The 26,475-nt window shown below is 52.0% G+C and overlaps 1 protein-coding gene across 2 annotated transcripts; it reads right to left on the bottom strand.

The window, feature by feature from the left end:
* Positions 1–5,743: 5,743 nt before the first annotated feature.
* On the bottom strand, positions 5,744–26,475 carry LOC306805771 (protein transport protein Sec16B-like). 2 transcript variants are annotated; one of them, XM_079313884.1, is made up of 26 exons: positions 26,318–26,475; positions 24,737–25,121; positions 23,662–23,768; positions 23,069–23,168; positions 22,839–22,953; positions 22,003–22,144; positions 21,505–21,662; positions 20,882–20,943; positions 19,065–19,200; positions 18,265–18,480; positions 17,510–17,607; positions 16,496–16,577; positions 16,264–16,381; positions 15,674–15,785; positions 15,375–15,480; positions 14,639–14,779; positions 11,463–11,576; positions 10,776–10,848; positions 8,587–8,838; positions 8,071–8,141; positions 7,664–7,801; positions 7,405–7,512; positions 6,525–6,606; positions 6,328–6,422; positions 6,160–6,228; positions 5,744–5,880 (listed from the first exon to the last, which is right to left on the bottom strand). In XM_079313884.1, the coding sequence occupies exons 2-26, from the start codon at positions 25,054–25,056 to the stop codon at positions 5,818–5,820; spliced, it is 3,078 nt and encodes a 1,025-aa protein (XP_079170010.1). In that variant the 5' UTR covers positions 25,057–25,121; positions 26,318–26,475; the 3' UTR covers positions 5,744–5,817. The 2 variants fall into 2 exon arrangements, with proteins under 2 accessions (XP_079170010.1, XP_079170011.1); XM_079313885.1 differs by having other exon boundaries at positions 22,003–22,132.

Genomic DNA, 26,475 nt, shown 5'->3' with positions numbered 1-26,475 from the left:
TAGCACCTTGCCTAAGAGCGCATGTAGCACGGCTGGGGTTTGCAGGAGAAAATGGGAAATATCCTCTCCACATATGGCTGTTACAGAACACTTCATCACAACAGGAAACCCAGCAGGGCCCAAAGCAGAGACTCACAGGTACAAACTGACAGGCACAGTACATCCCATGGTCTGCATTCCCAAGCAAACACCTCCTACCAGCTCAAGCACTAGAAAAGCAGTTACACCTTTCTATACACATTGCCTCGGTGTTGTGATTTTCATACCACTAAGGACAGTGGGTTGCAGAAACCAGGTGTGTTTAGGCCTTCAGCACTGCTGCAGGGTTGCAAAATGGAACCAAACTCTGCCACAAAAAATCAAATCACCTGTGGGCCAAACCTAGGCTTATGTCTCAGCCCCACACCTTCCACAGACATCTCTGCCAGACAAGCCAGTTCATCAGTCCAAGAGTGCCACACCCTGCATAGTTCAATCTTAATCCAGCACCTGCAAATTCCACTGAGAGCTGGAACAGAGCATCTCTGTCACCAGCAGTCAAGCACACACAAAGCTTTGGGCTTGTCTGTACTGCCCAGGCATTATTTCCCACACAGAGATTGCAGTGGAAGGACTTTTCAGACACACAGACCTCATCCCTCCCTCGCTGCAACTGTGTGGTCCCAGGGGCCTTAATTATCCAGCATCCTTCTTGCAGGGAGCTGCTCTCTGGGAACATTTGCATGTTCAACTCCTCTGGACAAGTTCTGAGCCAGACAGCTAATCCTCTCCCAGGTCTCAATGTCATATCAATTTTCCTGTTCGAAGCTGAGCTCTCTCCATCAGGGGTTTTAAACTAATGAGACGTACTGAGGCCTTCAACTCTGGGAATATCAAATGCAGTGGGATTCAATTTCGTTTGATTTTCCTGTGGTTTTCCCTTTGTAATTAACACCAGACAGCATGCAACTCCTCTTCATCCTTTACCACTGGATACCATCTCCACTCAAGACAAACATGTCAGGAAAGGTGATGCTTCTACCCTATGCTGCCAAAAGCATAATATTTTTTTTTGCTTCCTTCCCCCTAGCTTGAATATAATCCACATCCTCAAGGTAATATTCAGACCCTTAAATCTCCAAGAGCAGTGGCACAGATCCCTCAGGGTTCACAGCCTCTCCTACTTCTTACTCATACAGATTATGCTCCAGAAACACTGATGCATGGGCACAAGCTCTGAAAGGGTTTAACAGGTCAGTCTTTCCTAAATATAGGGGCTGAGGATCTCCAATGTGCCCTAGCAAAGATGAGGAAGTATGAATCATAGAATCATTAAGGTTGGAAAAGACCTCTAAGACTATTGAGTCCAACTGTATCTCTTTCCATGTGCATCCTTTCCATAGGAAGTCTCATAGTCTTTCTACTACAGCAGGTTTTCCACACTGCTTAAACACAACAGCTGGCACTGACCATTGGCTTGGAGATCACACAAGCCAATATCCACTTTAAAAAAAAAACCTAAATGAGCTCAGTTGTGCCACATCTGGCAGGACCTGCAAGAAAGGCAATGCTCCGTTTGATCAGGAGTTTGGGACAGTCCCTCAGTGTAGCAAGGGGCTGCACAGCAATGTAACATGGTGCAAAAACCTGATCAGAAAGAGTCAGCTCCTACAAGCACTGCTATATGAAGGTTTTGAGGGAGAATGGGTATCTTTTAGTGTTCTTTACTAAAAACAGACTCTGCCAACATCCTATGGCCTCAACCCAGCAGAAATTCCTGCAGAAGGGCTCTCCTGCAACCTGAGGCAGGAAGGGAAGATACTGCTCTAAGCAAAAGCAGGTCAGACCTGCATTATTCCAAGAGAAGAAGATCCTTCTCCACAGTTAGGACAATAAAGGTCACCAGCCATACATCTTGACCCTGGACTCTCACTGCAGGAGCTACTATAAAGGTTCAGAACAAGACCTAGGCTTCTCTCTGCCCTTCAAGCACATGTATTAAATATACACTTTTGAAAGGCACAGCATACTGCGTGATATATTCCAAATTAGCATGCAAAATACCTCATTGTTCAAAGAAAAAAAAACTGTTGTGTTTACAAGAATTCAGTTATCACCTTGACCTTTCTACATAGGATAGCAGAAGCTGCAAGGGACTCACCTGGATTAACACACTCTGCAAATTTAAAATCATGCTCTTTCTTTGTATATCTATAACAGCACATCCCATTTCTTATAGGGATTTCCATGCCAACAACCCAAAATGACCATTTCAAAAGATGTTGCATTGCATCTGCCCTCACCCCAGTTCCACCTTGGAGAATATTTATGTTCCATTAACTGGATCATTTCCCACCTGAAGCTGCAACCAAAAAAACTCTCCCATACCTGCAGCACCCTCATGGATGTTTGAGGGATGAATCCCTCCCCTGTTAATGCTCACAGTGCTGTGTCCCTGCCTTGGAAAACACAGCCCAGCCTCTTGCTGCTGTGCTAGAAACCTGCAAGTTCCAAGTGTCCAGCAGCACCTCAGAACAGAGTTCAGCAACACTTTATCATCGTTCCATCACACAGTTCCCCACACTGCCTGGCAGCCCCAGATGAGCCCTCCACGCTGTGACAGCACCAGGACCACCGAGGTTTCATCAATATTCATGTCCCAGTGACACTCCAGAGAGCAATGGCAGCTCGTTTTTACCAGATCATTAAACAAAGGGAAATGAGTGACCTTGCAAGACCAGCTGTATCACTGATGTCACCGGGAGCTGAAGGGACAGAGACAGGGGTCATCACCTAGCACTTCTTTTAATAAATAACAGTTCTAAATGAGCACAGCCTTGCCATGCCCAGTGGAACCCACAGGAGACTGGAAGCATCACACACAAAGATGCCCAAACTGCAGTGGTGGGCACGGCACTGCCTCCTCTCAGCAACCCTGACCAGGGGGATGCTGTTGGAGGAAGCAGCATCCAGCAAAAACCGGACTGTAAATCTGAAATAAATTGCTGTTTCAGGCACAGTTAGCCCAGTGCAGAGAACACACACAACTCCCTCCAAGGGCAGTAGCATTTAGGAGCACTCCAGGGCTTCCTGGAATGCTGCATCCCAGCTCAGGGTGTTTAGCAGAGAGCTTCCCCAGGCTGCACTACAGCACTCCACATGCAGAGACTGGATTACAGACCCTAATTGCTGCCATCCATCACGTTAACAATTAGCATCAGGTTAATGCATTTCCACTGCTCTCAGGAGAGGACAGAGAAGGAAAAGGGAGTCTTAGTCCTAGTTTACCTCGAATTCACTGGGAGGCCACAAGAAAGCAACTCACAGGCAAACTTTCCCCATACCCAGGTTACTCAGGATATTCCCAGGCTCTGAAAAAACCAAACCCCACAGGAAAAAAATCAGCTCCTTCTGCCCTCCTAATCCAAGCAGACAGCTGCCCTACCACCATGTTCCCACATACAGAAAGTAGCTAATGGAAAACCACCAAAAACAAGACAACCTCAGGGGTGGAAGAGAACACAGACTCTCTTTTCCTAGTTCTTTAACTGATGTTGATACCCAGCTCAGGTACACAGTTAAGGTTGATTCAGCCTCTAAACTTTTCCGTGACCTTTGATCTGCAAATGTCCAAACGTGGTATCAAGAGTGCAAGAGGCAAGCAAAGAACCTCCTGTACTCCACATGCATGGCTGCACACTGAGTCTAAGGGGATTTACAGCACACTCTACTTCAGAAAAGTTTTGCTATTCGACTCCTTCCAGCCTCAGGGGGATGAAGTGTAGAGTCAGAAACCAAAAACCTGAGGAGCAAGTCTAAAATCACAGGATTTATTTCTAAAATTATTTGCCAGATCTGCAACTTTGACAAACAAGAAGTCCCCTGTATTTATTTTTCCTCTGAGTAACAGGATAGACTATGTTCAGTCTTAGAAGAGCAGGATGTCCAAGACCTGAGACAAGAGATTTGCACACTCACACATTCACACTTCTTTAAACCAACTCAAAGGACCATAGTGCAGCAAAAAGTCTCTGCCAAGCCAAAAAGCAAAATCCTGACACAATCCCCCCCACCACCCCCGCCTCCCCCCCCCCCCCCCCCCCACCAAAGCATCCTCCAGCTAGGACTGAGGGACATAAAGGTGTGTGGGTGCACAGCTGCAGCACACAAAGCTGTGAGGACACCCAGCAACACGGGGGTCCCTCCCCCTACACCCACAGAGGCAGAAACATCCCAGATTTAGGTCTCCGTCCTCAGGAAACCCACCGGAATTGTGTGCTGCAATCAGCCTGATTCACCCCAGCACAGCATCCTGGGTTCGGCCAGTCACTTCCAGCTCTGTGGTCCGGGGAGCCAAGCAGCCCTGGAAGAAGGAACAGCCAGCTGTACCTGCCCACGCAGGTGCCCCGAGCTCACATCGGCCTTGATGCCCTGATATTAAAAGCCAGCAGTCCCTGCACTGCGGGTCTGGGGAGTTAAAGCCAGGCACACACTCAGGCACCACCGCCAGTCCTCACAGCACCCTGCTGGAGCTGATGGGCAGCCCGGAGTCCCCCCACAGCCCGGCCCCGGCGGGCTCCGGGCCCACAGCCTGCTACCAACAGGGCTCGCACTCCAGCTTGGATCAGTGGGGCACGAACCCCACAGTCTGCCATGAGCAGCCACAACCCCACATCCCTTCCCGAGGGCCTTCCCACCGCACGGCCCATCACAGGCAAGTGTTAACCCCAGAGTCCTTCAGAGCGGGATCGAGACCCCCCAGCCTGCCCCAGACAGGTGTCGGCCCCGCTGCCCACCACAGACATTCCCGGCCCCAGCTCCGAACACAGCCGGTCGTCAGGCGAGCCCGCGCTCCAAGCTCCACAGCAAGACACGCCCACAGTCCCCCTTCCGACCAATAGGCGGCCCGTAATCAGCATATATTATGGTGCACGCCGGGTAGCGCTGCCATCTCACCCTGAGCGGAAAACGCTACCGAAGCGAGGCTATATATGGAGACAACAGCGCATTCTGAGCCGTCCGGGGGAAGCTCACTGCCGAGGCCAGCCACGGGGTGCGCGTCACCCGCGCCCCGCCTCGGGGAAGGTCTGAGGGAAGGGCCGCCCGCGGCCCCAGCAGGGCCCCGCCCGCGACGGGCGGGTGAGCCACCAGCAAGGGGGGGCGCGGCGCGGGCCGGCCTGGGCAGGAGAAGCCGCGGCGGCTCCCCCGCGGAGCACCCGGCGGATGCTCGTGGCCCCGCCGCGCTTTGAGACAGACTCACGGCCGGCGCGCTGAGTCCAATGGGTGAGGTGGGGCAGCGCCCCATAACCCAATTCAGACTACTCTCCCCCGGACACCTTTTTTCGTCCGCCTCGCCTTCCCCAGACGCCATTCCGCTCCTACCCCTGTTTATTGTTGACTTCAGCAAACCCAGAGCCCAGCAGAGGGCAACAAACATCATTAAAGAGCACTCGGCTATGAGCAAAGGTAGAGGTAACTGGGAGGGGAGTTTATTAAAATAGCTATGTATAAATAGCTAAATGTTACCAAAGAAAGCTAAAAAGAAATACGGGACTGGACTTCAGGAACGACAACAACGATTTATACAAACCAGACTTAATTTTTGTGAAGGAGGAAGGTAGGGGCATGGGTTCCACCTGGGTGGTCAAACTATTCATCCCCCCTCCCAGCCTCACACCCCCCCATTTATTGACTTTTAAAGCCACAAAAACCCCCTTATTCTACAAAACCCTCCACCAAGCACACAGAACCACTGCTACCCCATGCAAAATAACCACAAACGCCATTTTAATTAAAAAAACTTCCTGCAATTGCTCTCTGCCATCCCTACCCACCACCTCACAGTGGGTTGGGGTAGCGATGCCGAGAAAGCAGCCTGGGTTGGGTGGGTCGGGCAGCAACCTATGAAAGAGAGAGAGAGGTGGTGTGAGTAATGGGCTGTACCCCAAAATGTCGATTTTTCCATCATCATAATGTAACCACAAGCTTCCTCCCTACGTTTTGTTCATTCATCACACCCTCCCATCAATTTACTCATTAAAAAAACCCCATATTCCCAGGATTTGTATCATCTAAACCCTCCCTGCCCATAGTAGATCAGGATGAAATCTGGCACTTCCCCAAAGTCAGGAGTCACACCCAGCCCCGTGCAGCACCACCACCTCAGGAAAATGCTCTCACCTGAGACACCTGGGCAGGGTTGAAAAGAGGAATTGAAGCCACTGGTGGGAGAGGTCCAGGGTAGCCAGTCTGGAAGGACAGAAGGGAGAGAAACTTAACAGATACCCCAAGCAGAGAGGTGTCCTGGACACCCCATCACACATGGATACATTTCCCTCCTCTCCTTACCTGCTGTCCTGCTGACTGCCTTCCCACCTCCCATGAGCCTTTCACATCTGCAGACACTGGACTAACAGCAAAGGTGTTTTCACCCTGCATTCCTCCTAGGGCTGGCAACCAAAAACAAAAGCCAACTTAAAATTAAGAGGTGAAACTTGTAAAAGGCTGATGGAGGAGAGAGGTGAGGGGAACCATGCAGTATTTACCGGGATTTCTGGAGAGAGGCTGAGCCAAAGGGTTTATTCCAGCTGCAAGAGGGGCAATGGGTGGGGATGGTGACGTCCGCTCCTGAAATCACATCCACCCATTTAGAGCAGAAACTCCTTGAGCTGGGAGAAGACCTCTGCACCAGACACCACACCAGGCTTTTGGGATACCCATTCTGTACCTGTCCTGCCATAGGAAACATGGCTAAGGAGGGACTATAGGCTCAGAGCAAGCAACTCTGGCACAAAGCTAAACCAGCCTGAGTGTTCAAAATTAGGCAGGAGGCTGGACATGGAGCCTGGTTACAGTCTGAGGGGCCAACATCCATGGGTCTCCTTCTGTTCTTCATTTCCTGCTAGTTTCAGAAGAATCTCCCAACATTTTTTGCTCTGGGTCTGTAGTTCCTTCTCTACCAGGAAGAAACTTCCAGGGGAGGTTCTCACTCCAAGCCCCACCATCACGGATGTGATGCCCTGAGGAGCTGGCTAGGTCTGGGATAATCATGGATGGCTGCTTTCCCCTCACTGCTGCACTTCCAATTAAAGAGGTTTTCCCTTGCCTGCATCTCCTCAAACCTGTCAGAGCAGTGCTGCTCACAGCTGCTGTGTTCCGCTTGGCAAACTCTGTGATCCCTGCAGTTTGCCAAGGGCTTGGATGACCTCATGGATCAAAGAGCCTATATGAATTAACAGTTATTACTAATTAAGGATTCACTTCCAGGCTAAAAGGGCTCCCAGTCCCACTCTGTCCCCACACAGAATGGTCAAGGCCCCTGCATGAGGACAGAGGGAGAAACAGTGGGTGATGGGGAGATGTGTCACCCATTCTCACAGCTGCACCTGCATGTCACCAGGAACAAGATGGCTTTTTGTCCCCTACCTGTGATCCTGATGTAAGAGAGTCTGAGTCTGTCTCAGACTCAGATTTGGGAGGAGTTTCCTTGGTGGGTTTCGACCGAAACCAGCCAAACCACCTGAATCCAGAGCTCTGGGAAATGGAGGAAAAAAGTGGAAAGGGATAAGAATGGCAGGATCCTCCAGGTGTCTGCCAGGAGTGAGCACCATTTTTCCAGGAGCAGGGCTGGCATCAGGGAAGCAAGCTCAGTGCATGAGGCTCGTGCTGCCTCTGGCATGCTCACCTTGTCCTCCTGTGGCTTCATGGCCTCTGCCTGGTCCCCAGCAGTGTCCTCATCTGTGCTGTCCAAGGAGGGCCGGCTGTCCCCCAGAGAGACCGTGGAGGTCTCTGACACAGTCCGAGTCCTGCTCCCTAACTCCTCCTGCCATCAGACATGCAAGCTGCACTGAGCGTGGTCAGAGCTCCCCTGGGACTGCTCCACACCCAGATTATTGCAAAGCATCCCTAGGGACCCCTAGATGCCTTACACAGCAGGAGCACCTGCAGCAGGGCACAGCTTTCACCCAAGAGAACAACTGGAACAGTGATGAGGGGATTCCATGAGAGTTCGTGCATGGAAGGATGGACCAACATGTCCCAGATCCAGCCAGAACCCTCAATCAGTTGGTCTCTCTGGCCTCTCTGACTCACCTGCTCTGTGGGGATGGCTGGCTGCACCCCTCCAGAGGACAGCCTGGCCCCCCAGGGCTCCCCAGCTTCTCCTGTGGAAGAGAGGGAAGGACACAGTCAAGGATTGATCTGTGGAGCTATGGATTTATCTATTCGAGGTATTTCAAGAGCTTCTACCACGCCCCTCTCCAGAGCACAGCCATCCATGTGGTGGCTGTCATCCAAAAGATGTAAAAAGCCATTCTGATCCCTGTCCCTGCCACCACCAGGGAGTAAGGCAAGGCTGCATCTAAAAGGCAACTTCTAAGGAAGAAATTCCTTGCAGTGAGGGTGTGAGGCCCTGGTATAAGTTGCCCAGAGAAGCTGTGGCTGCCCCATCTCTGTGAGTGTCCAAGGTTGGATGGAACTTGGAGCCACCTGGTCTATGGAAGGTATCCCTGCCAGTTGCATGGGGCTGGAACTAGATGATCTTTAATATCCTTTTCCAACACAAACCATTCTGGGATTTTTGCAGGGAAACAAAGCTGCAGCACTTACCTGCTTGCAGCTCTGGCTGTGGAGGGGGCTCAGCAAAATCCCCTCCCAGAGGGGCAGGTGTCCCTTGGCTGAGCACAGGGGGCTGCAGGTCTCTCCCAGTGCTGGGCAGCGGCGATGCCACAACCTGAGCAGGTGCTGGGGACCTGAGGGACACATCCCCCTGGGAGCTCGGTCCCTGGGATGGCACAGGTTCAAACCACTGGTCATACTGGTAGTCTTCACTCTGGGGAATCTCATTGCCAGGCTCTTCATCTGCAAAAAAAACCCCAGGAGTTTAAAATTTTTCTGATGTTTATAATTCTATCAGGCTGTTGCGCAGATTTCTCCCCCTTTCCATTACATATCAGCAGGAGCTGAGGGAGTGAGGAAAGACTTCAGGAACCATACAAGGGAGAAGGCAGGACACAGCACAGCAACAGGAACCTTCCAGAGGTTTCAAGGAAGGTGGACTTGGAAAGACCGGGGGAAATTGATTTTAAATCCTGGGAATGTACCTGTGGTTATAAATGAACTCAGAAGGGGAATGCTATGGAAGCAAAGAGCCCTCAAGCGGCATGCATCAGCAGCTCAGAGGAGTCTGAGGTCTCCAGCCTTTCCCCCCACTCCTGCTACACACCCTGAGCAGGAAATATTCATCAGGTATCCTTCATTCCTGTTCCACAACAACACCCACAGATGAATTCCTTGCTTTAGGCAGATTTATTCAGGGTTGGGATTTTTTTGTTTGAAAGGCAAGTTGAGCGAGTGGGATTTGTTTTATTTAACACACATGTTGGTCCCAAGTGTGTGTCCTGCTTATTCCAGCTCAGCAGCCTCCTGCCAGAAACACTAGGCACTGGGAAATTCCTCTCCCAGTTCTATGAGACACAGCAGGCAGGACCAAGATCCCTCAGGGAAGGATTATGGCACCCCTTGATACAGTGCTATCAAACCCTTTGCTTTGCTGTCAGCATCACCTCCAGCCCACTCAGGATTGGCTTCACACCCATGAGCTGCTCCCACATGGCCTGGAGATGCTCAAGATCCACAGGGAGGAGGATGGATGCTCAAACTCATGCTGCCTGGCAAGCTCAGCACCAAGCCAGCTTTCTCTGCAGGCAGGTCCCTCAGGTGCCAGCTCTGGATGGCCTTCACAATGAAGGAAAGAGTCCAGAATAGGGAAGATGAGCTGTGGAGACCACATGGAACAGACCTGGCTGCCTGGAAAATCCAAGCCAATGGGATCATCATACCTGCAACTTCCAGGAAAGGAAGATCATAGTCTCAGCCCTGATTGCAGCAGAAGGCAATCAGGATTGATGATCCTTTTTACTGCCTGGGAGAACTCTTTGAAAAGGAATTTGGCAGAAGCAGGCAAAGCTGATAGGAAGAAATGGCTTGAAGGAATTGGTTGTGTTTCATCCTGTCTGCACCAGTCTCTGCTCTCCACACTTCAGTGCCAGCATTCCCAGTAGAAAGCCAGATCCAAGCAGCAGGGTACTGTGTAGGAGTGTCCTGCTGATGGAGGTGGATGAGAAGCAACACCTGCCCCTGACTTCTCCTCAACTGGACATCTCAATGGATGCCTGCCCAGCTGGGAAAGAAAAGTTTTCACCAGCAAATGGTTGCATCCCTCATCTTGATGTCTCTGGAGCCTCTGAGTGGGTTGGCACAGGAGGGGACTCTTGGGGTCACCAAAGAGACCAAAGAGGCAGCAGGGAAAGAGAAATGCTGGGTCTTCAGCAACAGGCATCCTGCAGCCTGGCACACAGCAGGATGAGCTCCCTCCTGAATCCTTTGCTCTGTAAGTGTGAAATCCCTTTAGTTCAGCTCCAGTTTGCACCCTCAGAGGACTGCCTGAGAATGGGGCCGTCTCCCCTGAGGCTCAGCTGGGAGGCTCATCCAGCAGCCACCCCCAGCTCCTCTTCTCCTCCCACGGCATCCATAGGGACCCAAAGCTGTGGTAATTAGGCACAATTACTCAGACTTTGTACAAGGACACGAGCATTGAGCCCTCACTTTGCAGCCCATGCCTGAGGGATGCATCCAGGCAGGAGCAGCCTTTGGGCTCTGGGGGGATGCAAGGAGCACAAAGTTGCTGTTGGTAAAACTCCAAGGATTGGGAAGCTGCTTCCCAGCTCATGGCAAGGCAGTTCCAGGCAGGGAGAGCCCACTGGGGACACCACAACCTGCTGCTTTGTTTTATTTACCTGCTGTTGGTAGAACAGCACAGGGCAGCTCCTGCTGAGTGGGTGCCACCTCTAGAGGAAGAACATCTTCCACCTGCAGAGAGAAAACAGAGTAAAATGGATAGGAAAAAGGATGGCACAGGACAAAGGCTAAGGAAACCAAGAAGCCAATGCAAAGGAAAGTGCAGTGTTAGTGGATCTGGGGCTCACAGCCCACCCCAGGCTGCAGGAGAAACCCACACCAGCACGGACACAGATCTTTTCCAGTAAGTGAGAGCTGGCAGGAAGGGAAACGAGATGGAAAAAGCCACAAAACCAAAAGCAGAGGCCAAATCTGAATGAAGAGCATTAATCCAAACACCAGACCATAGTTAAAAGACCCAAGAGTACATCTACAGGTGACACCCCACTCTGTAATGTCCTCCCTGCAAAGGGAGACAATCACTCACCCACCAGCCCCTGCCAGCCCTCCTTGAGCCAAAACAAGGAGAGATTTGGCCTATGTGAAGCTCTGCAGCCTTCAGGCACTGCAAGCCCCTTGCTCCCACTGAATCTGCAGGTCCCAGAGACCACATCTCAGAACTCACAAGCCAAAGAACAGCAGGTTTTGAACCTCCATCCCCTCGGACTGAGGGAAGAGGAGGAGGGTGCTGCTGCATCAAAGCACAGCACAGAGCAGCTGTCCCACGCATCCTTGCTCCTCCTTACCTCATGCTGCCAGCAGCGGGCTCGGAGCTGCTCCAGCCAGTCCGGCTCCAGCGCCTGGTCCTGCTCCGGCATCTCCAGGAGCAGCGGGTCCGACAGCTTCAGCCGCTCGGCCAGCTGCAGGGACAGCAGGAGACAGCGCAGGGACAGCGCGGGGACAGCGAGGGGACAGCAGGGGGATAGCAGGGGGATAGCGGGGGGACAGCAGGGGACAGCGGGGGACAGCGGGGGGAGAGCAGGGGGATAGCGGGGGGAGAGCAGGGGGATAGCGGGGGGACAGCAGGGGACAGCGGGGGACAGCGGGGGACAGCAGGGGGACAGCGGGGGACAGCGGGGGGAGAGCAGGGGTTAGCACAGCGCCAGAGCCACAGGGACCGGCACACACGGGCTCGGCAAACAGTATCACCTGTAATGCGGGCTGAAATCACACCGGCCTCTTCTGCAGATTTATTCTGGATTTATTCCCTCTCCCGCACCACCACAGAGGTGCTGGCCCATCCCATGCCCTGCAGCCTCAGCAGGGCTGGCTGAGCACCTCCACAGAGATGCCAGAATACTGTGTCAAAGATGCTCCTCTCATCAAAGAGACAGGCAACCATCGCCATTCTTTTTCCTCCTGAGGAAAATGAGTGTCTTTAATCCCCCCAACAGCCATCCTGGGGCACTGGTAGGTTTGCAGGACACCCCACTAGGTGCCCAGGAAAGAGCCAGCTCCCAGGGCAGTTCATCAGATCCTCACCTACCCCAGGAGGATGAATGGGAGCTGGTGTTTGTCTGATCTGCATTTACAAATCTCTGAGATTTCACAGCCTCCCAGGCTTGTCCTAATGCTTGTCCTTAGAGCTAAAGAATATTTTCTTAATATCTAAGTGAAATCTTCCCTACTGCAAATTAAGCCTCTCTATCCCTGCTCCCATGGAAGCTGTGAGAGGAGCCAGGCAGCATACCCCACGAGCAGCCCCCTGTGCACTGAAGGGTTGTTATCACATCCCTCATACCCCTTTCTCCCCCACCATATCTTGCCTAGAAGAAATAACCCTCAGGCCTTCTTCAGAGGTCATTTTCCCCTCAATCTCTTATCACCCCAGCTCTCCACTCCCACACTCACTCCAATTTAGCACTGTCTCCACATGCAGCAGCCCAAAAAGGCCCCAGCCAAGACCCCTGAGACCCCATCACAGGGGGATTATCACATCCTTGCCTCAGATATGCCAGTTGTACTCTCACAACCCAGAATAACATTATAACATTGGTAGTTGTGGTGTCTTTTTTTTTTTCTTTTGTAACAACATCCTGTTATGCTGCTGCTCAGTATTTTTCCATGCTCCACTATCTCCCCCATGTCCCTCTCTGCAGTATTGCTGCTATGTGTTTAATTTCTCCTGCAGAAGAGGGGTCTGTGCTGCCCTGGCTGCAGCCATCTTGGTGACATGGGGCTCCAGCTCCCATGAAAGGAGCAAGAGGCTCTTCTGGGGTTGCCCAGGAATCCAAGGTGAGATGCAGGGTTCCCTGCAGAGCTAATTACCTGTCTGAAGAAGTTGTTTAGACAAGGATCCAGTTTTAAGACAGCTGGGTGAAAGGAGATGGCACCCTCCTCATCCACACCTTTACTGAATTTTGTCTCACTAATATCAGCCCACCAGCTCCCTGATCTACTGGAAGATGGCCCCTATGGCAGGGGAGTTGGAACTAGATGATCTCTAAGGTCCCTTCCAACCCAAACCATTCCAGAATTCTTGGGGATTTCTCAAGTTTCCCCTAGCTACTTCATGACCTCTTATCTTCAATGCTTTGCTAGAAGGCTGCCACCTTGAGGGCCACCAAAAGCCACCCAGAGGTGATTTTCAGCTCAGCCACCTTCCACAGCCACACAAGACTCAGGTATTCCTTCCTGCACCAGCAGCCATTTTTTTCTGCTCCTGAACTTTAAAAACCAAACTCTAAACCAGCAAAAACCACACTTTCCATGTCTGTGAGTTTACAGCAAGACAGGACCTGCACAGCTGCACCCCAGCTTGGGACTGGGAATGGCCACTAGAGCACACTAACCCAGCAGCCAGCCAGGAGCCTGCACGACCTACAGACCTACTGTCCCATCTCTTTACAGAGACACCTATGCTCATCCTAAATCAATCACATGAAAAAGGAAATTATAAGCATGATTACTCCTAAACGGGAGGAATGTTTAATCCAAAAGCTAATGTGCACTTTGATCCAGTATTAATGAACCAGCACCTGGTTGTGTATCGTTACCAGCTTCAAAAGAGGGGAAGTCTTAATCAAACACTAATGTGTATCATAATTTGTAACACAGTCTAGAACATCAAAGACAAGAGCATCTACTAGTGCACTAGTTTTTCAGATGAAAGTGTTTTCTCCCAGAAGCAGCATTATCCCCTTCAGAATGGCAGCTCTGAGAGGCTATTAGAAAATATATAGGCTTCAATGATGGGGTGAAGAAGCAGTTACAGCCAAATTTTGGGTGAATTCAGCTGCACCCACTTCAGACAGGCATCTTGCTGCCCCTCACCTCACAGCACCATGGCTTTAGTGCCTTTCATAGAATCACAGAATGGTTTGGGGTTGGAAGGGACCTTAAAGTTCATCTTCTTCCTACCCCCCTGCCATTTGCAGGGATACCTTCCACTAGACCAGATTGCTCAAAGCCCCATCCAACTTGGTTCGAAAGGCTGGAGGAAGGTGACAAGCAGCCTCAGCACTACCCTGGTCCTGTGGGAGCTCCACCATCCTGGGGGATCTGGGACACTTGGCCTCGCCCCTCTTTGCCCCAGCCCCCTGCTCAGGAAGCATAGGCACCACACTCACTCTCAGTGTCACCCCAGAACACACCCCTCAGGAGGTAAAGAAAAGATGTGCTAGAGGGGAAATGTGCACTTAAACTTCACTTCTTAAGTCTCTGACATTTAGAAGTTCAGAAAACCCCTCCAGACTTAGAAACACCCTTTGTTTCCAAATAACCCTGCTCCTACTTGGCAGTCAACATAACACCTTTGTTTTCTACCTCAAATCCACGGGGATTAGAAACCCTGTGGAAGTGCTGTCTTTGCTGTACTTGTCAGCAAACCCTGTGGGGCCGCTCAGAGCTGCCAGCCCCTCCCACGGCAGCAGGGGCTGAGCGGGTCCCACGCCCTGGCGGGGTGCAGGAGGGGCAGACTCACCCTCAGCAGCTGCCGGGCCAGCACGGGGTGTGCAGCCGGCTCCTGGCGCAGCAGCACGGCGGAGAGGTGCTCACAGTACTGCAGAGCCTGGGCTGCCAGCCCGTGGTCAGCCAGGCGGGAGGCGTAGAGCAGCTTGTACACCTGGAGAGGGAAGCAGAGCAGCCGCGGATGGGGTCTGCGGGTGCCCTGTGCCGTGGCACATGGCCCCAGCAGGGCTCAGAGCTCCCCAGGTGTGTACCTGGGGCCACTTCCACCCATCCGCATGGAAGCATCCACCCCACCCTCCTTGAACCAGGCAGCTTCAGAGAATCCTAGAATGGTTTGGGATGGAAGGGACATTAAAGCTTATCTACCTCCCACCCCCTGCCATGGTCAGGGGCACCTCCCACTAGACCAGGTCGCTCCAAGCCCCATTCAGCCAGGCCTTGAACAATTCCAGGGATGTATCCATCCAAATCCAGTGCCCAAGGCAGTAACAGCTGGGTGCTGCTTTGCAAGAGGAAAAGCCCACCTGTTACCCAGAGAGCAGGAAGGCAATGAGAGCTGAGCAAGCACTGATCAGACACACTGTGCACCCAAAATGAATCCCTTGGCCAAGGCAACCTCCCCATCACTCCCAAAGCCCAGTAAGGGGACAAGCCTCAAGAACAGCTTGAGTTCCAGGCTTCAGAGAGATGGGTGCATGTTTTGGGGTAAGTCTGAGCTGCTGCAAGATGTAGTTGAGCATATCCACTACCTGGAAGGGGAGCAGGCAGGATTTGGGCTGTTGTAGCTGCTGGCAATACTCAAAGATTTCCATCCTCTGGATGGCCTCTGTCCTGGCAAACTGGGAAAACCCCTGGCTGCAGAGGAGAGGGACAGGGTCAGCAAGCAGGGGCAGAGCTGCCTCTCCAAACAGCCCCACACAGCATGCACATTAGCAGCAGGAAAAACCCCGACCAGGGGTTGCTTTTGCATAAAGGTGAGATCCCTGGGATGGGGGAAATGTGGGTCAGGTGACTCTGGCAAGAAGCCCAGCCTCTAGTGCTTGCTCACCGGTGGCTGCTGCCCAGCAGGGCCATGCGAGCTGCCTTTGCTCCAAAGTAACCAAAAGGAATATCTGCCATCAGGTAGCAGAAATGAGCTGCTTCGACTGCTCCCTTGCTGGCTGGATGGGAGGGAAAAGGCAAACTATTAGTCCTGAGACATCACCACATAGTCAGCTTTGCTTTGGAGGCCCATACAGACCCTGAGCCCTCCCTTGTTCCTGTTTTTTGTCTATTTTCCCCAACTGCTGTTTTTTGTTTCAGGAGGTTTCAATTCAATGGTAGAACTGGGTGAGCTTGAGCAGGGCCAGCTCCAAGTCTTGCAGGGTACCAGTATTGGCATAAAATCCCACCACTGGGAAGACTCAGTCCCTGCAGTTACCTACACCTCCCATGGGCCCACCTGCTCCAGATGTATCCACAGGAGCAGCTAATGGATGTGCCTGAGCCCGATTCATCTGAGGATTCATTCACCCCTTCCACCACACAGGCACTGCAGCTCCAGGGGTACAGGCACAACCATCCCAGTGGTTGTGGTCATGCACGGTGACATTGCAGTGCCTGCCCCTGCTACAGCTGCTCCCACTGATCTCTGCTCACCCAAAGTGTCTCCCATGGTGACAATGGCCCGGTGGTTCAGCTCCGTGTCCCCAACCTTGTTGGACAGTATCACAGCCAGGTGGGGCCTCCAGTCGCCCCAAGTGGCATCCCCACAGCACTGGAGGGAAAGGAGGAGAGCAAAGGTGAGCTGAGATGGTCACCAAAAGGTGGGTGTCACAGGCAGTGACAGCATTGGGGAACACATGCTAGTGCCAGCCTCTTGCTCACAGACCAGTGCTGCCTGAGGAATCCTTCCTGACATGAGCTGGAACAGGGTCTGCAGTGGGTCGTTGTTGGCCAGTGTGCTGGTAAACCTGTCAGGAGACAGCAGAGAAGGGCAGCACCCAGGACCCAAACCTTCATTCACCTCCCAGAGCACTTCCCAAATGGCCCAGGAAACTGATGTCTTGAGGGGTTTCTCAGAGAATCCAAGAATGGATTGAATTGGAAGGCACCTTCTATTCTAACCCTCCTTCCATAGGCAGGAACCCTTCTGCTCCAAGCCCTGTCCAACCTGGCCTTGAGACTTCCAGAGATGGGGCAGTGACAGCTTCTCTGGAGAACCTGTGCCAGGGTCTCACTACCCTCAGAGGGAAGAATTTCTTTCCAGCATCTAATCTAAATCTATCCTCCTTCAGCTCAAGCCATTCCTCCCTGCCCTATACTCCATGCCCTTGTAAATAGGAGACAGAGAGGATCATCAACCTCTGGGGATGATGATCTGTATTACCTTCAGAGGAGGCAGGTCTCCAGGACAACACTGCATAAAACCTCCTTAAAAGGATTTGGGTTCCACAAGACAGAAAATTTCTGCTTAACTCTCCCTGAAGGGATAAACCCAATCCAGACTAAGTACATTAAATTCCACCTGAAAATGTTCATACAAGAGGGATGAACAGCTGGGAGTAGGCTGGATCACAGTGAAGATGGCTCAGCTCCCCCTGCCCCATGGCTGTCTTTGCTAGAGCAGCATGGGCAAAGCCAAAGACTCAGAATAAATTAACCCTCCATTTCCAGAGAATGGCTTTCCTACTGCTTTCCAGCCCCCACTTGTTTTCTCCTGTCTGTTGGGAAGCCTGAAAGACTCGGGACTGTTTGGATGGATTCTCTCTGTCCCCTTTGCCCCCTCTGGAAGGGCTCCAGCTGGAATCAATGATCTTTTCCAGTTCAGGGGGCACTGAAGGGCTAGCAGGCTTGGAAAGCCAGCCATTGAACAACATTCCTTGCTTTACCTTTTCCAACTTACCCGGTGAGGACCCAGCTGTATGTCCGAGCGTCCATCTTGCTAGAGAGGAACAGGGCATGGCCCCACAGCTGGTTTCTCATGGCCCAGACCAGAGCATCCTGCAGTTGAGGGGCAGAAGAAATTTGGTTTGCACCAACTCTGTTTCCCCACCTCCTCTGCTCCCCCAGCTCAGGGAAGAGTCCCAATAACTGCTGTGGCTTTAATTAGCATCTTCCAAAAATCTCTTCCATGTTCAAATCTCCTCCAGATCCCTTTGTCTTTCTACCTTGAAAATTTACAAGAACTTGGACCTTCAAAGCAATGTTGTGCCCCCTAGATTTCCAGGTCTGTGCTGCCTGTTAGCTCTCAATGCCATGGGATCCCAGTCTGGCTACCCAAGATGCAACCCTCCTCTCTTCTCCTTGTGCCTTAGGTATTCTGTGAGATCATATAGCTGCAAATGAGTTTGGAACAAGATGAGTTTAAGGTCCCTTCCAAAGCAAACCATTGTAGCACTCTATGAAACTAAATGTGGTACAAGTGCTGGTTTTAAAGGCCTCTGCGTCTCTTCTTCACTTGAGTCTCCCATCCCAGTTCCCAGTGGTGGGAAATCACTGCCATAAGCCCTGTTGTACAAACACAGCTTGGAGAGTTGATCCCACAACTACAAGTCACTTCTTGATCACCCCTTCCCTTTAAAACCTGCCGGAAGAGGCCAACAGCTCCAAGAAAAAAAACCCTTCAGCCCCACATCCTGGGTCCCACTCACCACTTACTTTCTTCCTGCCATAGTAGAGGAGCTTGGTGAACTTCTCCACTATCTGTGCGTGTGTCTCCACGACGGGAGGGATCTCCCCGGTGATGAGGTCAAGCGCGGCCGGCTCCTCGTCCGCCAGGCCCAGCAGGCTGGCTGCAGGCTCCTGCCTCTGGTACTGCTGATGGCGCCTGCAGTCCTGCAGCAGCAGCTCGGCCGCGTCCGAGCCCACCATGGACTGCGGCAGGCAGGGAGTGAGGGCTATGCAGGCTGCCCCCCAGCAAAGGCTGATGGCACTGCCAGGCTGCCCCCCCAGCAAAGGCTGATGGCACTGCCAGGCTGCCCCTCCTCACACCTGCATCCTTGTGCCAGCACGTCCCCCCAAGTCCAGCTTTGGCCACCAGCATGCGGGGTTGGAAGGAAAAGGACTCAGCACAATTAGCAAGACCTTCACAACACTCCCTCTGGTGACCTTATCCACCTGCTTCTAACAAGCTGCTACAGAATGGATTGGGTGGATTTTAGTGGATTCAGGGAATGGTCCCCTTTTAAGTGTAAGTGCTGGCTCCTCGATGGAGGTGGCACCAGTCCCCTTCATTGGGCTGTTGGTAGCTCCCAAGAGCAAAAAGCAATAATGGAGAAGGATTTGCTCCAAATATCCAGGCAGCATCAAACTGAGGGATAGGGGTATGGAAATCAGATCCTCTTAAGGTACACTCCTTCTGCCCAAAACCAGCAACTGGATCAGGAGGCACCTAAGGGACATATTACTTGTCTCATTTCCAAGATCAAAAGGGTCATCTCCTTCCATGGGATACCTACCCCATTCTGCTGGCAGAGAAGGACCAGGAGTTTCCAGAGGAGAGAAGAATCTCTGCCTCTCTGTGTTGAGAGATCACAGCCTGTGGCTATCTTCTGCTGGCAAAATGTCATCACATCCACCTTGTGCAGATCTTCCCTACAGCAGCAGAAGGAAGCATCAAAGAAGAGGCAAGCAATCTAGGGTATTGTTCAGGCTCAGTCCCCAGGTTCACTGATGGGGATGCCAAAGATTCCAAGCAAGAGCTGGAGGAAAGATCCCCAGTACCAATGACTACTTTTAAGTCCAAACATACTCAAATTTATTGTGACTCTTAGCAGATCTCTGTGTTTCAGGGATGCAAAGTACATTTCAAAAGTACTCTTTGCCCTCCTGATAATATTTTCCTCCTTCCATCTGCAAAGAAACAGTTTTGATTTGCTGTGCTGCCATTACATCCACGGATGTCCAAGGCTGCAGAAGCAGGAACAATCTGTTGTGGAAGCAGAGTGGAGGGTCACTCATGTGACCATAGAAACCCTTTGGGACTGAAACAGAAACTCTTAAGCTACATGCAAACCAGGCAGAAGTGCTGCCATACAATAAAATAATCATACAGTTAGAAAGAAAGAGTGGATAAGACAGGAGAGAGAAAGCTGCAGGTGGAGGTGTTGATCATGACTCAATTATTCCATCATATTATATGGAGATTCCAGATGTACCCTTTGGCACAAGTGGTAATCAGAATCATAGAATGGTCTGGGGGTTGACAGGGAGCTTAAAGCTCATCTAGTCCAACCCCCTCTGCCATGGCCAGGGACACCTTCCACTAGATCAAGCCCTGTCCAGTTTGGCTTTGAACACTTCCAGGGATAGAGCATCCACCACTTCTCTGGGCAACCTGAGGCCTTAATACCCTCACAGGGAAGGATTTCTTTCATATCTAACCTACAGTTCCCCTCTTTCAATTTGCACTCATTTCCCTTTGTCCTGTCTCTACAGTTCCTGACATTGAGACCCTCTCTGGCTTCCTTGTAGCCATTTCAGATACTAGAAGGTGCTGTGATGTCTCCACACAACCTTCATTTCTCCAGCCCAAACTTCTTCAGCCTGTCTCCATAGAGAGATTGCTCCAGTCCCTTTATCCTCCTCTGGACTTGCTTCATGTCCTTCTTATGCTGGTGGCACCAGAATTGTTTGTGGCACTCCAAGTGGGTCTCATGAGAGCAGAGTACAGGGGGAGCTCCAGATCTTCCACCCAGCTTCTGTGTACATACAGCTCTTTTGCCCAGAAAATGCTTTTTCCTTTTCTCTCCCTTCTTTGGTTGGGAGTGGCCAGAAATAGAGAAAACGTGATGCAACACACTCTGACTCATCCCCAGGCTCACACTGGATGAAGGTATTTGCTGGATTTTGCCCTAAAAGCTCTCTACAAATCCCTTCCCCACAGGTACATACTGGGTCTGACTCTGCTGTGGCTCAGCCATCCCAGGGGACAAAAACCTTAGGAAAAGCTTAGCCACAGGCTGACCAGGGCTTTAGACAACCAAAGAAACTTAAAAAAAAAATCATTTTTCTGAGACAAAATGAGTACAAAATAAGGTCAGATGTACAAACCACACTAAACCCACATCCTATGAATATTCAAAAAATCACATCCCACAGTCCAGACTAACCCATGGTGCATCAAAGGGGCTGGGCTCCCACCCTGAACTTAGACATGGCCTTTGTAGATAACTCAAAACCACAGGGACCCTTCGAGTCTGCCATGAGCTCCTGTCTCCTCATAAAGGAGACAGCCAGGAGCACACAGCTCCTGGACCTGCCTGTGCTGCCCTACCTGGCCAGGGGCCCAGGGAAGGCTTGCAGCTCCTCCAGCTCTTCCGTGCCATGAAGGATCGCCTAAAAACAAAAGCAAATTCAGCAGCTGGACTCCAGCAATCAGACCAGCCCCAGCTGGGCTATTGGAAAGGCAGTTCCTTGGCCAAGGACTCAACAGTGCCAATGAGCCCTGTGCTGTCTTAAGGCACCACAGAGCACAGATCCTGAGCTAGCACATGGACTCCAGTGCTAAGGTCCAGTAATGAAATGTCTGCTGAGATTGCATCTGCCTCCTTCTGGAGCTAAAATAGGAGACTGGAATGCTGTATAAACTTGGGGCATGGACCAGGTCGCTGTGTTGGAGCACCTCAGGAAGATGAGTGAAGTCCTTTGGAGATGTACAAACCACACTGTCCCCATGAGAAAGGATCACTACGAGCAGGTCATGGGTACCAAGGATTACAGAGCACCACCCAGGCAGAGGCTGGCACGATGGAGACTCAAAAGTCAATGTGGGATAGACAGAAGATGGGAGCAAGGAACTGGAAGGCTGCTGAGGAGGCTGCTTGGGTTGTGAATCATGGTTGCATCCCTCAGGGGAAGAGGAGCCACTCCAGGGGGTGGGGGCCAGCTGTGTCCTACCTCCAGGCTGTGCAGCTCAACACGGGGTAGCTGTCCCTCAGCAGGGCGGTGGGGACACGCCAGCACCAAGTGGCCCCCAGCTCCAAAGCACAGCGCTGTGTGCAGCTGTGGGAACTTGAGGGGGACTTCTGGGGCTGAGGTGGACACCAAGGGCCTCCCTGCAATGACACACAGGCCACTGTGAGCCACTCACACTGATCACACACTACATCCACTATGGAGGACTTGACAGGCCCCAACCTTGTCTCCCAACTTAAGTAACCCTCCACTGACCCCTCTATGCAAGAATTGTCCCCCAAAGCAGCAGATGTAGACAGCAGCTCCTACACCTACCCAGGCAGAGTCCCAGGACCATTCACCCACCCCACAGCCCCCACTCCTGCCTTGTGCCTGCACAACCTCCTCCAGGAGAGGACCAAGCTGAGAGACAGCCAATATCCACTACCAGCCATTTGTTCTCTTGCTTCCCCCTTGTCAGAGCACCCCATTAGAGCTCACCTGTTTGTCCCACATCCCAAGGCCCTGAAAGCACAGGGTCATAGTGGTCGGCCCCATCACGGATGTACTGGCTGAGCTCATGGCTGCTGGAGCTAAGCCCAGACTCGTGGTACTGAAGGAGCAGGCTGGGCTGGCCCGAGGGCTGTGAGGAAGAGACAGCACACAAACCTGCCTCAAGAACCAGGGACACTGCTGATTTCCTGCTCTGAGGCAGTGGGGCAGGCTCTGCCACTCCAGGAAAGTGCCCAGCAGGAACAGCACAGCCAATTCCCATCTGAGCAGCTCATGCCCTACACCAGCTTGGGTTCACCTAACAATTTAGAAAAATAAGCCTATGCCAGGGTTTGACAACCCTTTTGTTAAAGAAAATTTTGCTAATGTCCAACCTAAACCTTCCCTGTCACAACTTAAGGCTGTTTCCTCATGTTCTGTCACTTGTTATATGGAGAGGAGCCTGATCCCCACCTGGCTACAGCCTCCTTTCAGGGAATTGCAGAGTGACAAGGTCACCCCTGAGCCTCCTTTTCTCCAGGCTGAAGCCCCACAGTCCTCTCTGCCTCTCCTCATCAGGCTTGTGCTCCAAACTCTTCCCAGCTCCATTGCAGAACATCCCACTAAGCCTGGGTATCTGTATTGCTTCTGGGCTAAGCACACAGCCCTGCACCTGGGGGAGTGACAGCCCAGCAGATGGACAGATCACCAACCCTAAAAACTCACTGTAATAATCCACAGGGAATGTCAGGCACCGAGTGCAACATAGCTGGAGGAGGACACATGAATTGTTTCCAAATGCCTGAGGGATTGTTGTCCTCCACCCCTGCCCATCTTGAGATTACCTCTTTGGGCTGGCCACCAGCCTCCCCCAAACCACTGCCAAGAGTTCCTTCCCCTGTCCCTTCCCTCCTGGCAGTCGAGCTGTAGCTCTCCTCGCGGGAGTTGTAGGTCTGTGTCCTGCAGGTGGGAGCAAAGGGAGACATGCTGAAGGTCTGAGGTTTTTGAACCACCCACAAACCCACTAATTTTGCAGCAGATGGTTTCACAAGGCTGCACAGACTCTCAGCTTTACCTGTCCTGCCCTGGGGGGCCTGTGGCCAGGTTGGGGTGGTAGCCCCTGTAGTAGTGCTGGTCCCTGTAATTCTTGCCATAAGACTCTCCCTGCCTCAGGTCTAGAAAGAATCAAGATTCAGCATTGTCATTCCAAAACAACAATGAAGTTGCAAAAGAAGAGCCATGAGTCAGGTAATTTGCCATGCCCACCCAGTTTCCTTCCAAATAATCCCAACACAGTGGAGTTATGATAATGCCTTGCACACATTTGCCAACACAACACTGATGCCCTTTTCTCTTTCCTCCTCCTCTTCTGTTCAGTCTATAAACAGCAAAGAAGAAGCCCTGCCATCCTGATCACACAGGCTGGGACCAAAAAAACCAAACATACATTACTGTGGTAATGAAGATCAAACATCCCTTGGGTGCACCTAGCTCATATTTCCTAAATGCAAACAGGGAGCCAACGCTGCACTGAGCACCACCACCCAGGAATGGGGGCAGGAGAGAGCCCTGGGTATGTGCAACCTTGGGAGAAGAGCCCATGCTGGGGAAAGCATCACTTCTCCTGCAAGCTGCCTCCATCCCCAGACCCAAAGGATGAGCCCATACCTCTGTCCTCCTGCCACGCCACTGGCTGCCACTGGTGGCTTTGGTAGGGGTAGCCATTTCCATAGCCACCTGCAGGATACTGCCTGTGGGGGTTTTCATACCCCTGCCTGGAAAACAACACAACACACTGATCTGGGGAAGAAAGGGTTCTGGAGTCATGTCTAGGGGCCCTCCTGCTTGGGACTTGGGAGCCAGAAAAGGGGATGGGAATAAAGCCAGGTCCTCTGCTCAGTGGCAGGGCCAGAAACTTGTCCAGCATCACACCTGGAAAGAGCAGGAGGAGGTTTGGATGCTTTGCTATCCCCACCTATGAGAAAGCTGTGCACTGCAGTTTCAGGTGACACTCAGTTGTATAGAATCCAAGAATAGTTTGGGTTCGAAGGCACCTTTAATGGTCATCTCATTTCAAACCCTGCCAGGGGAAGGGAACACCTTTCACTACATGAGGGTGCTCCAAGCCCTGTCTAACTTGGCTTTGAACACTTCCAGGGATGGGGCAGCCACAGCTTCTCCAGGCAACCTGTGCCAGGGCCTCACCACACTCAGAGAGAAAATTTACTTCCTAATATCCCATCTGCATCATACGACCTCAGCACAAACCCCCACGTACTGACTCCATAATTCACTGAGGGTAATAAGTCAGGCAAATGAACCCAGATTTGCTGGAAGCTCTTTCTCAGCACTGAGAGCATCCTCCAGCCCACATTTTATCTGTCCACTCTCCACTGTTTCAGCAGCTGAGCTTGCAGGCTGCCTCTTGCTCCTATATTACTGCTTGTATTTTTATTGTTCATCTTGCACTTAGAACTGCATTTTCTCAAATCTATAAGAAAAATGCACCTTGGGGCTGAGACAGAGCTTGTCAAACAGCAACCACAGAAGTTTTAACAATAAATCAGAGCTGCAAATGCTACATAGGCTTAAATATGGAAGTCATGGGGCTGCTTGAATAGCTGGACATCACCTACTGACACGCAGTGTCCCGGTGCAGTCACAAGGGCAGGACCTTGAGCAGTGAAATGGGCAGTTCTTATTCTAAGGAGATTTCCATGAGGAGGGATCAGAGGGGTCTCACCTGGAGTAGGGACGGCTGGGGTAGCTGCTGTCGTGGTGCTCAGCGTGGGAAGGCGGCCGGCGGGGGCGGTGGCCCTCATCCCAGGGTTGGTGGCCCTCGTCCCGAGGATGGTGGCCCTCATCCCGGGGATGATGGCCCTCGTCCCAGGGCTGGGCAGGGAGGTGTCTCCCGTGCCAGGAGCCGGGGCGGGGGGCCTGCCCTGTGTGCAGGAGCTGCCGGCGGAGCGGGGCTGGGGGGCCGGGGAGCCCCTCTGCCCACGACCCCCGGGCTGCCGGCCTCTCCCTGGGCTGAACCGGCTGCACAGGGGCCCAGGGCTCCATCGCAAACTCACCAACAAAATCCTCTCTGCTTTTGGGGAGCTTAAGCCCCAAATGGCTTTAGTGGCCTGCAAATTTTAAGTCACAGTGTGTTTGATCAGCAGTTATCCAACCTCCTCAAAACCCCCTTTGAAGCCCTTGCCAGCTATTCTCTGCTTTTCAGGAGCACCCTGGAAACCCAGGATCTTTTCCAAAATGCCCAGAGGCAAGGAAAAGTCATCTCTACATCTTCCTTAACTTGAAGCTCTGCTTAAAACACCAGGATGAAATTGTCTGCCTCATGTATCTTTTCCCAGAGCAAGAATCTCAGAATGGTTTGGGTTCAAAGTGACCTTAAAAACCATCTAGTTCCAACCCCCCTGCCATGGGCAGGGACACCTTCCAGACCCATCCAATACTTCCAGAGATGAGGAGTTTCTCTGGGCAACCTGTGCCAGGGCCTCAACACCCTCACAGAAAAGGATTTCTTCCCAATACCTAAACTAAATCTCTCCTCTTTAAATTTAGAACTATCACCCCTCGATCTTTTGCTACAGGCCCTGATATAAAATTTGTCCTTATCTTAAAAAGCCCTTTTATACCCAGGTAGGATCCCCCTGCACTCTGAGCTGCAAAGAACCAGCACTCACAGCCCCTCAAGCTGTGAGAGAGTGAGAAATCACCCTCACCTCTGGGACAGGGCAGTGAAACCCCATTTGACATGCAGTCAGGGAGTGGACAAAGCTTTGGGCAGGACAAGGAGCCAAAGAAATGAGCAAGCAGGGAGAAATGGAGGTTTGTTCTGTGAGCTATGGGATGGGGTGGGGATTTCCTCCTGCCTTTCAGCTCCAGCAAGAATTCCAAGTGGGCACCGGAGTTACAGCAGTTCCTGCAGAATTGGGAATCCTGAGGAGAGCCCAGGGTGGCACATGGGTGAAGCCCCAGCTGGCAGGGGGATGTCACCCTCAAGCCCCCCATGTCTCCTCTTGCAGCATCAGTGCCCAAAGTGCCCCTACCACTACAGGCAATGCAGTGAGATGGCCCTTCCTCACTCCTCCCCCTCAAAGTTCAAGGCACTCTAGGGTAATTTCACAAGTAGAAGACACACAGGTCTGAGGTGGCTCAGTTTGTGGCTTTCTAGGTGACATCCAGGTAAATCCTTTACCTAAACAGCCCCCAACCACAAACATCCAGGCACCCATTATTTCAGTCCCACCAAGGGCCCACCCCAGTGTTTGGCCAGGGGTTCCCACCACCATTCTCCCCCCGCAGCAGCTGCACACACCTGCTCAGAGGCCGCTGGGGCCCTTCCTCTGCTCCCTGTTGCCACTTCCAAAGTCCACTTCCACATGGGCCAGTGGGCAAAGGGCAGCCTCTGCTCCTCCGCCCCATGGCGGCAGCTCGCTCGGCCCCCGGGGGAATCCTGCTGCTCTTTGTGTCCTG

The sequence above is a fragment of the Erithacus rubecula genome, assembly GCF_903797595.1.
Source record: "Erithacus rubecula genome assembly, chromosome: 10".
NCBI classification, from domain to species: domain Eukaryota; kingdom Metazoa; phylum Chordata; class Aves; order Passeriformes; family Muscicapidae; genus Erithacus; species Erithacus rubecula.
The sequence above is the reverse complement of the archived record's forward strand: the minus strand, read 5'-3'. Positions and strand labels throughout refer to the sequence as shown.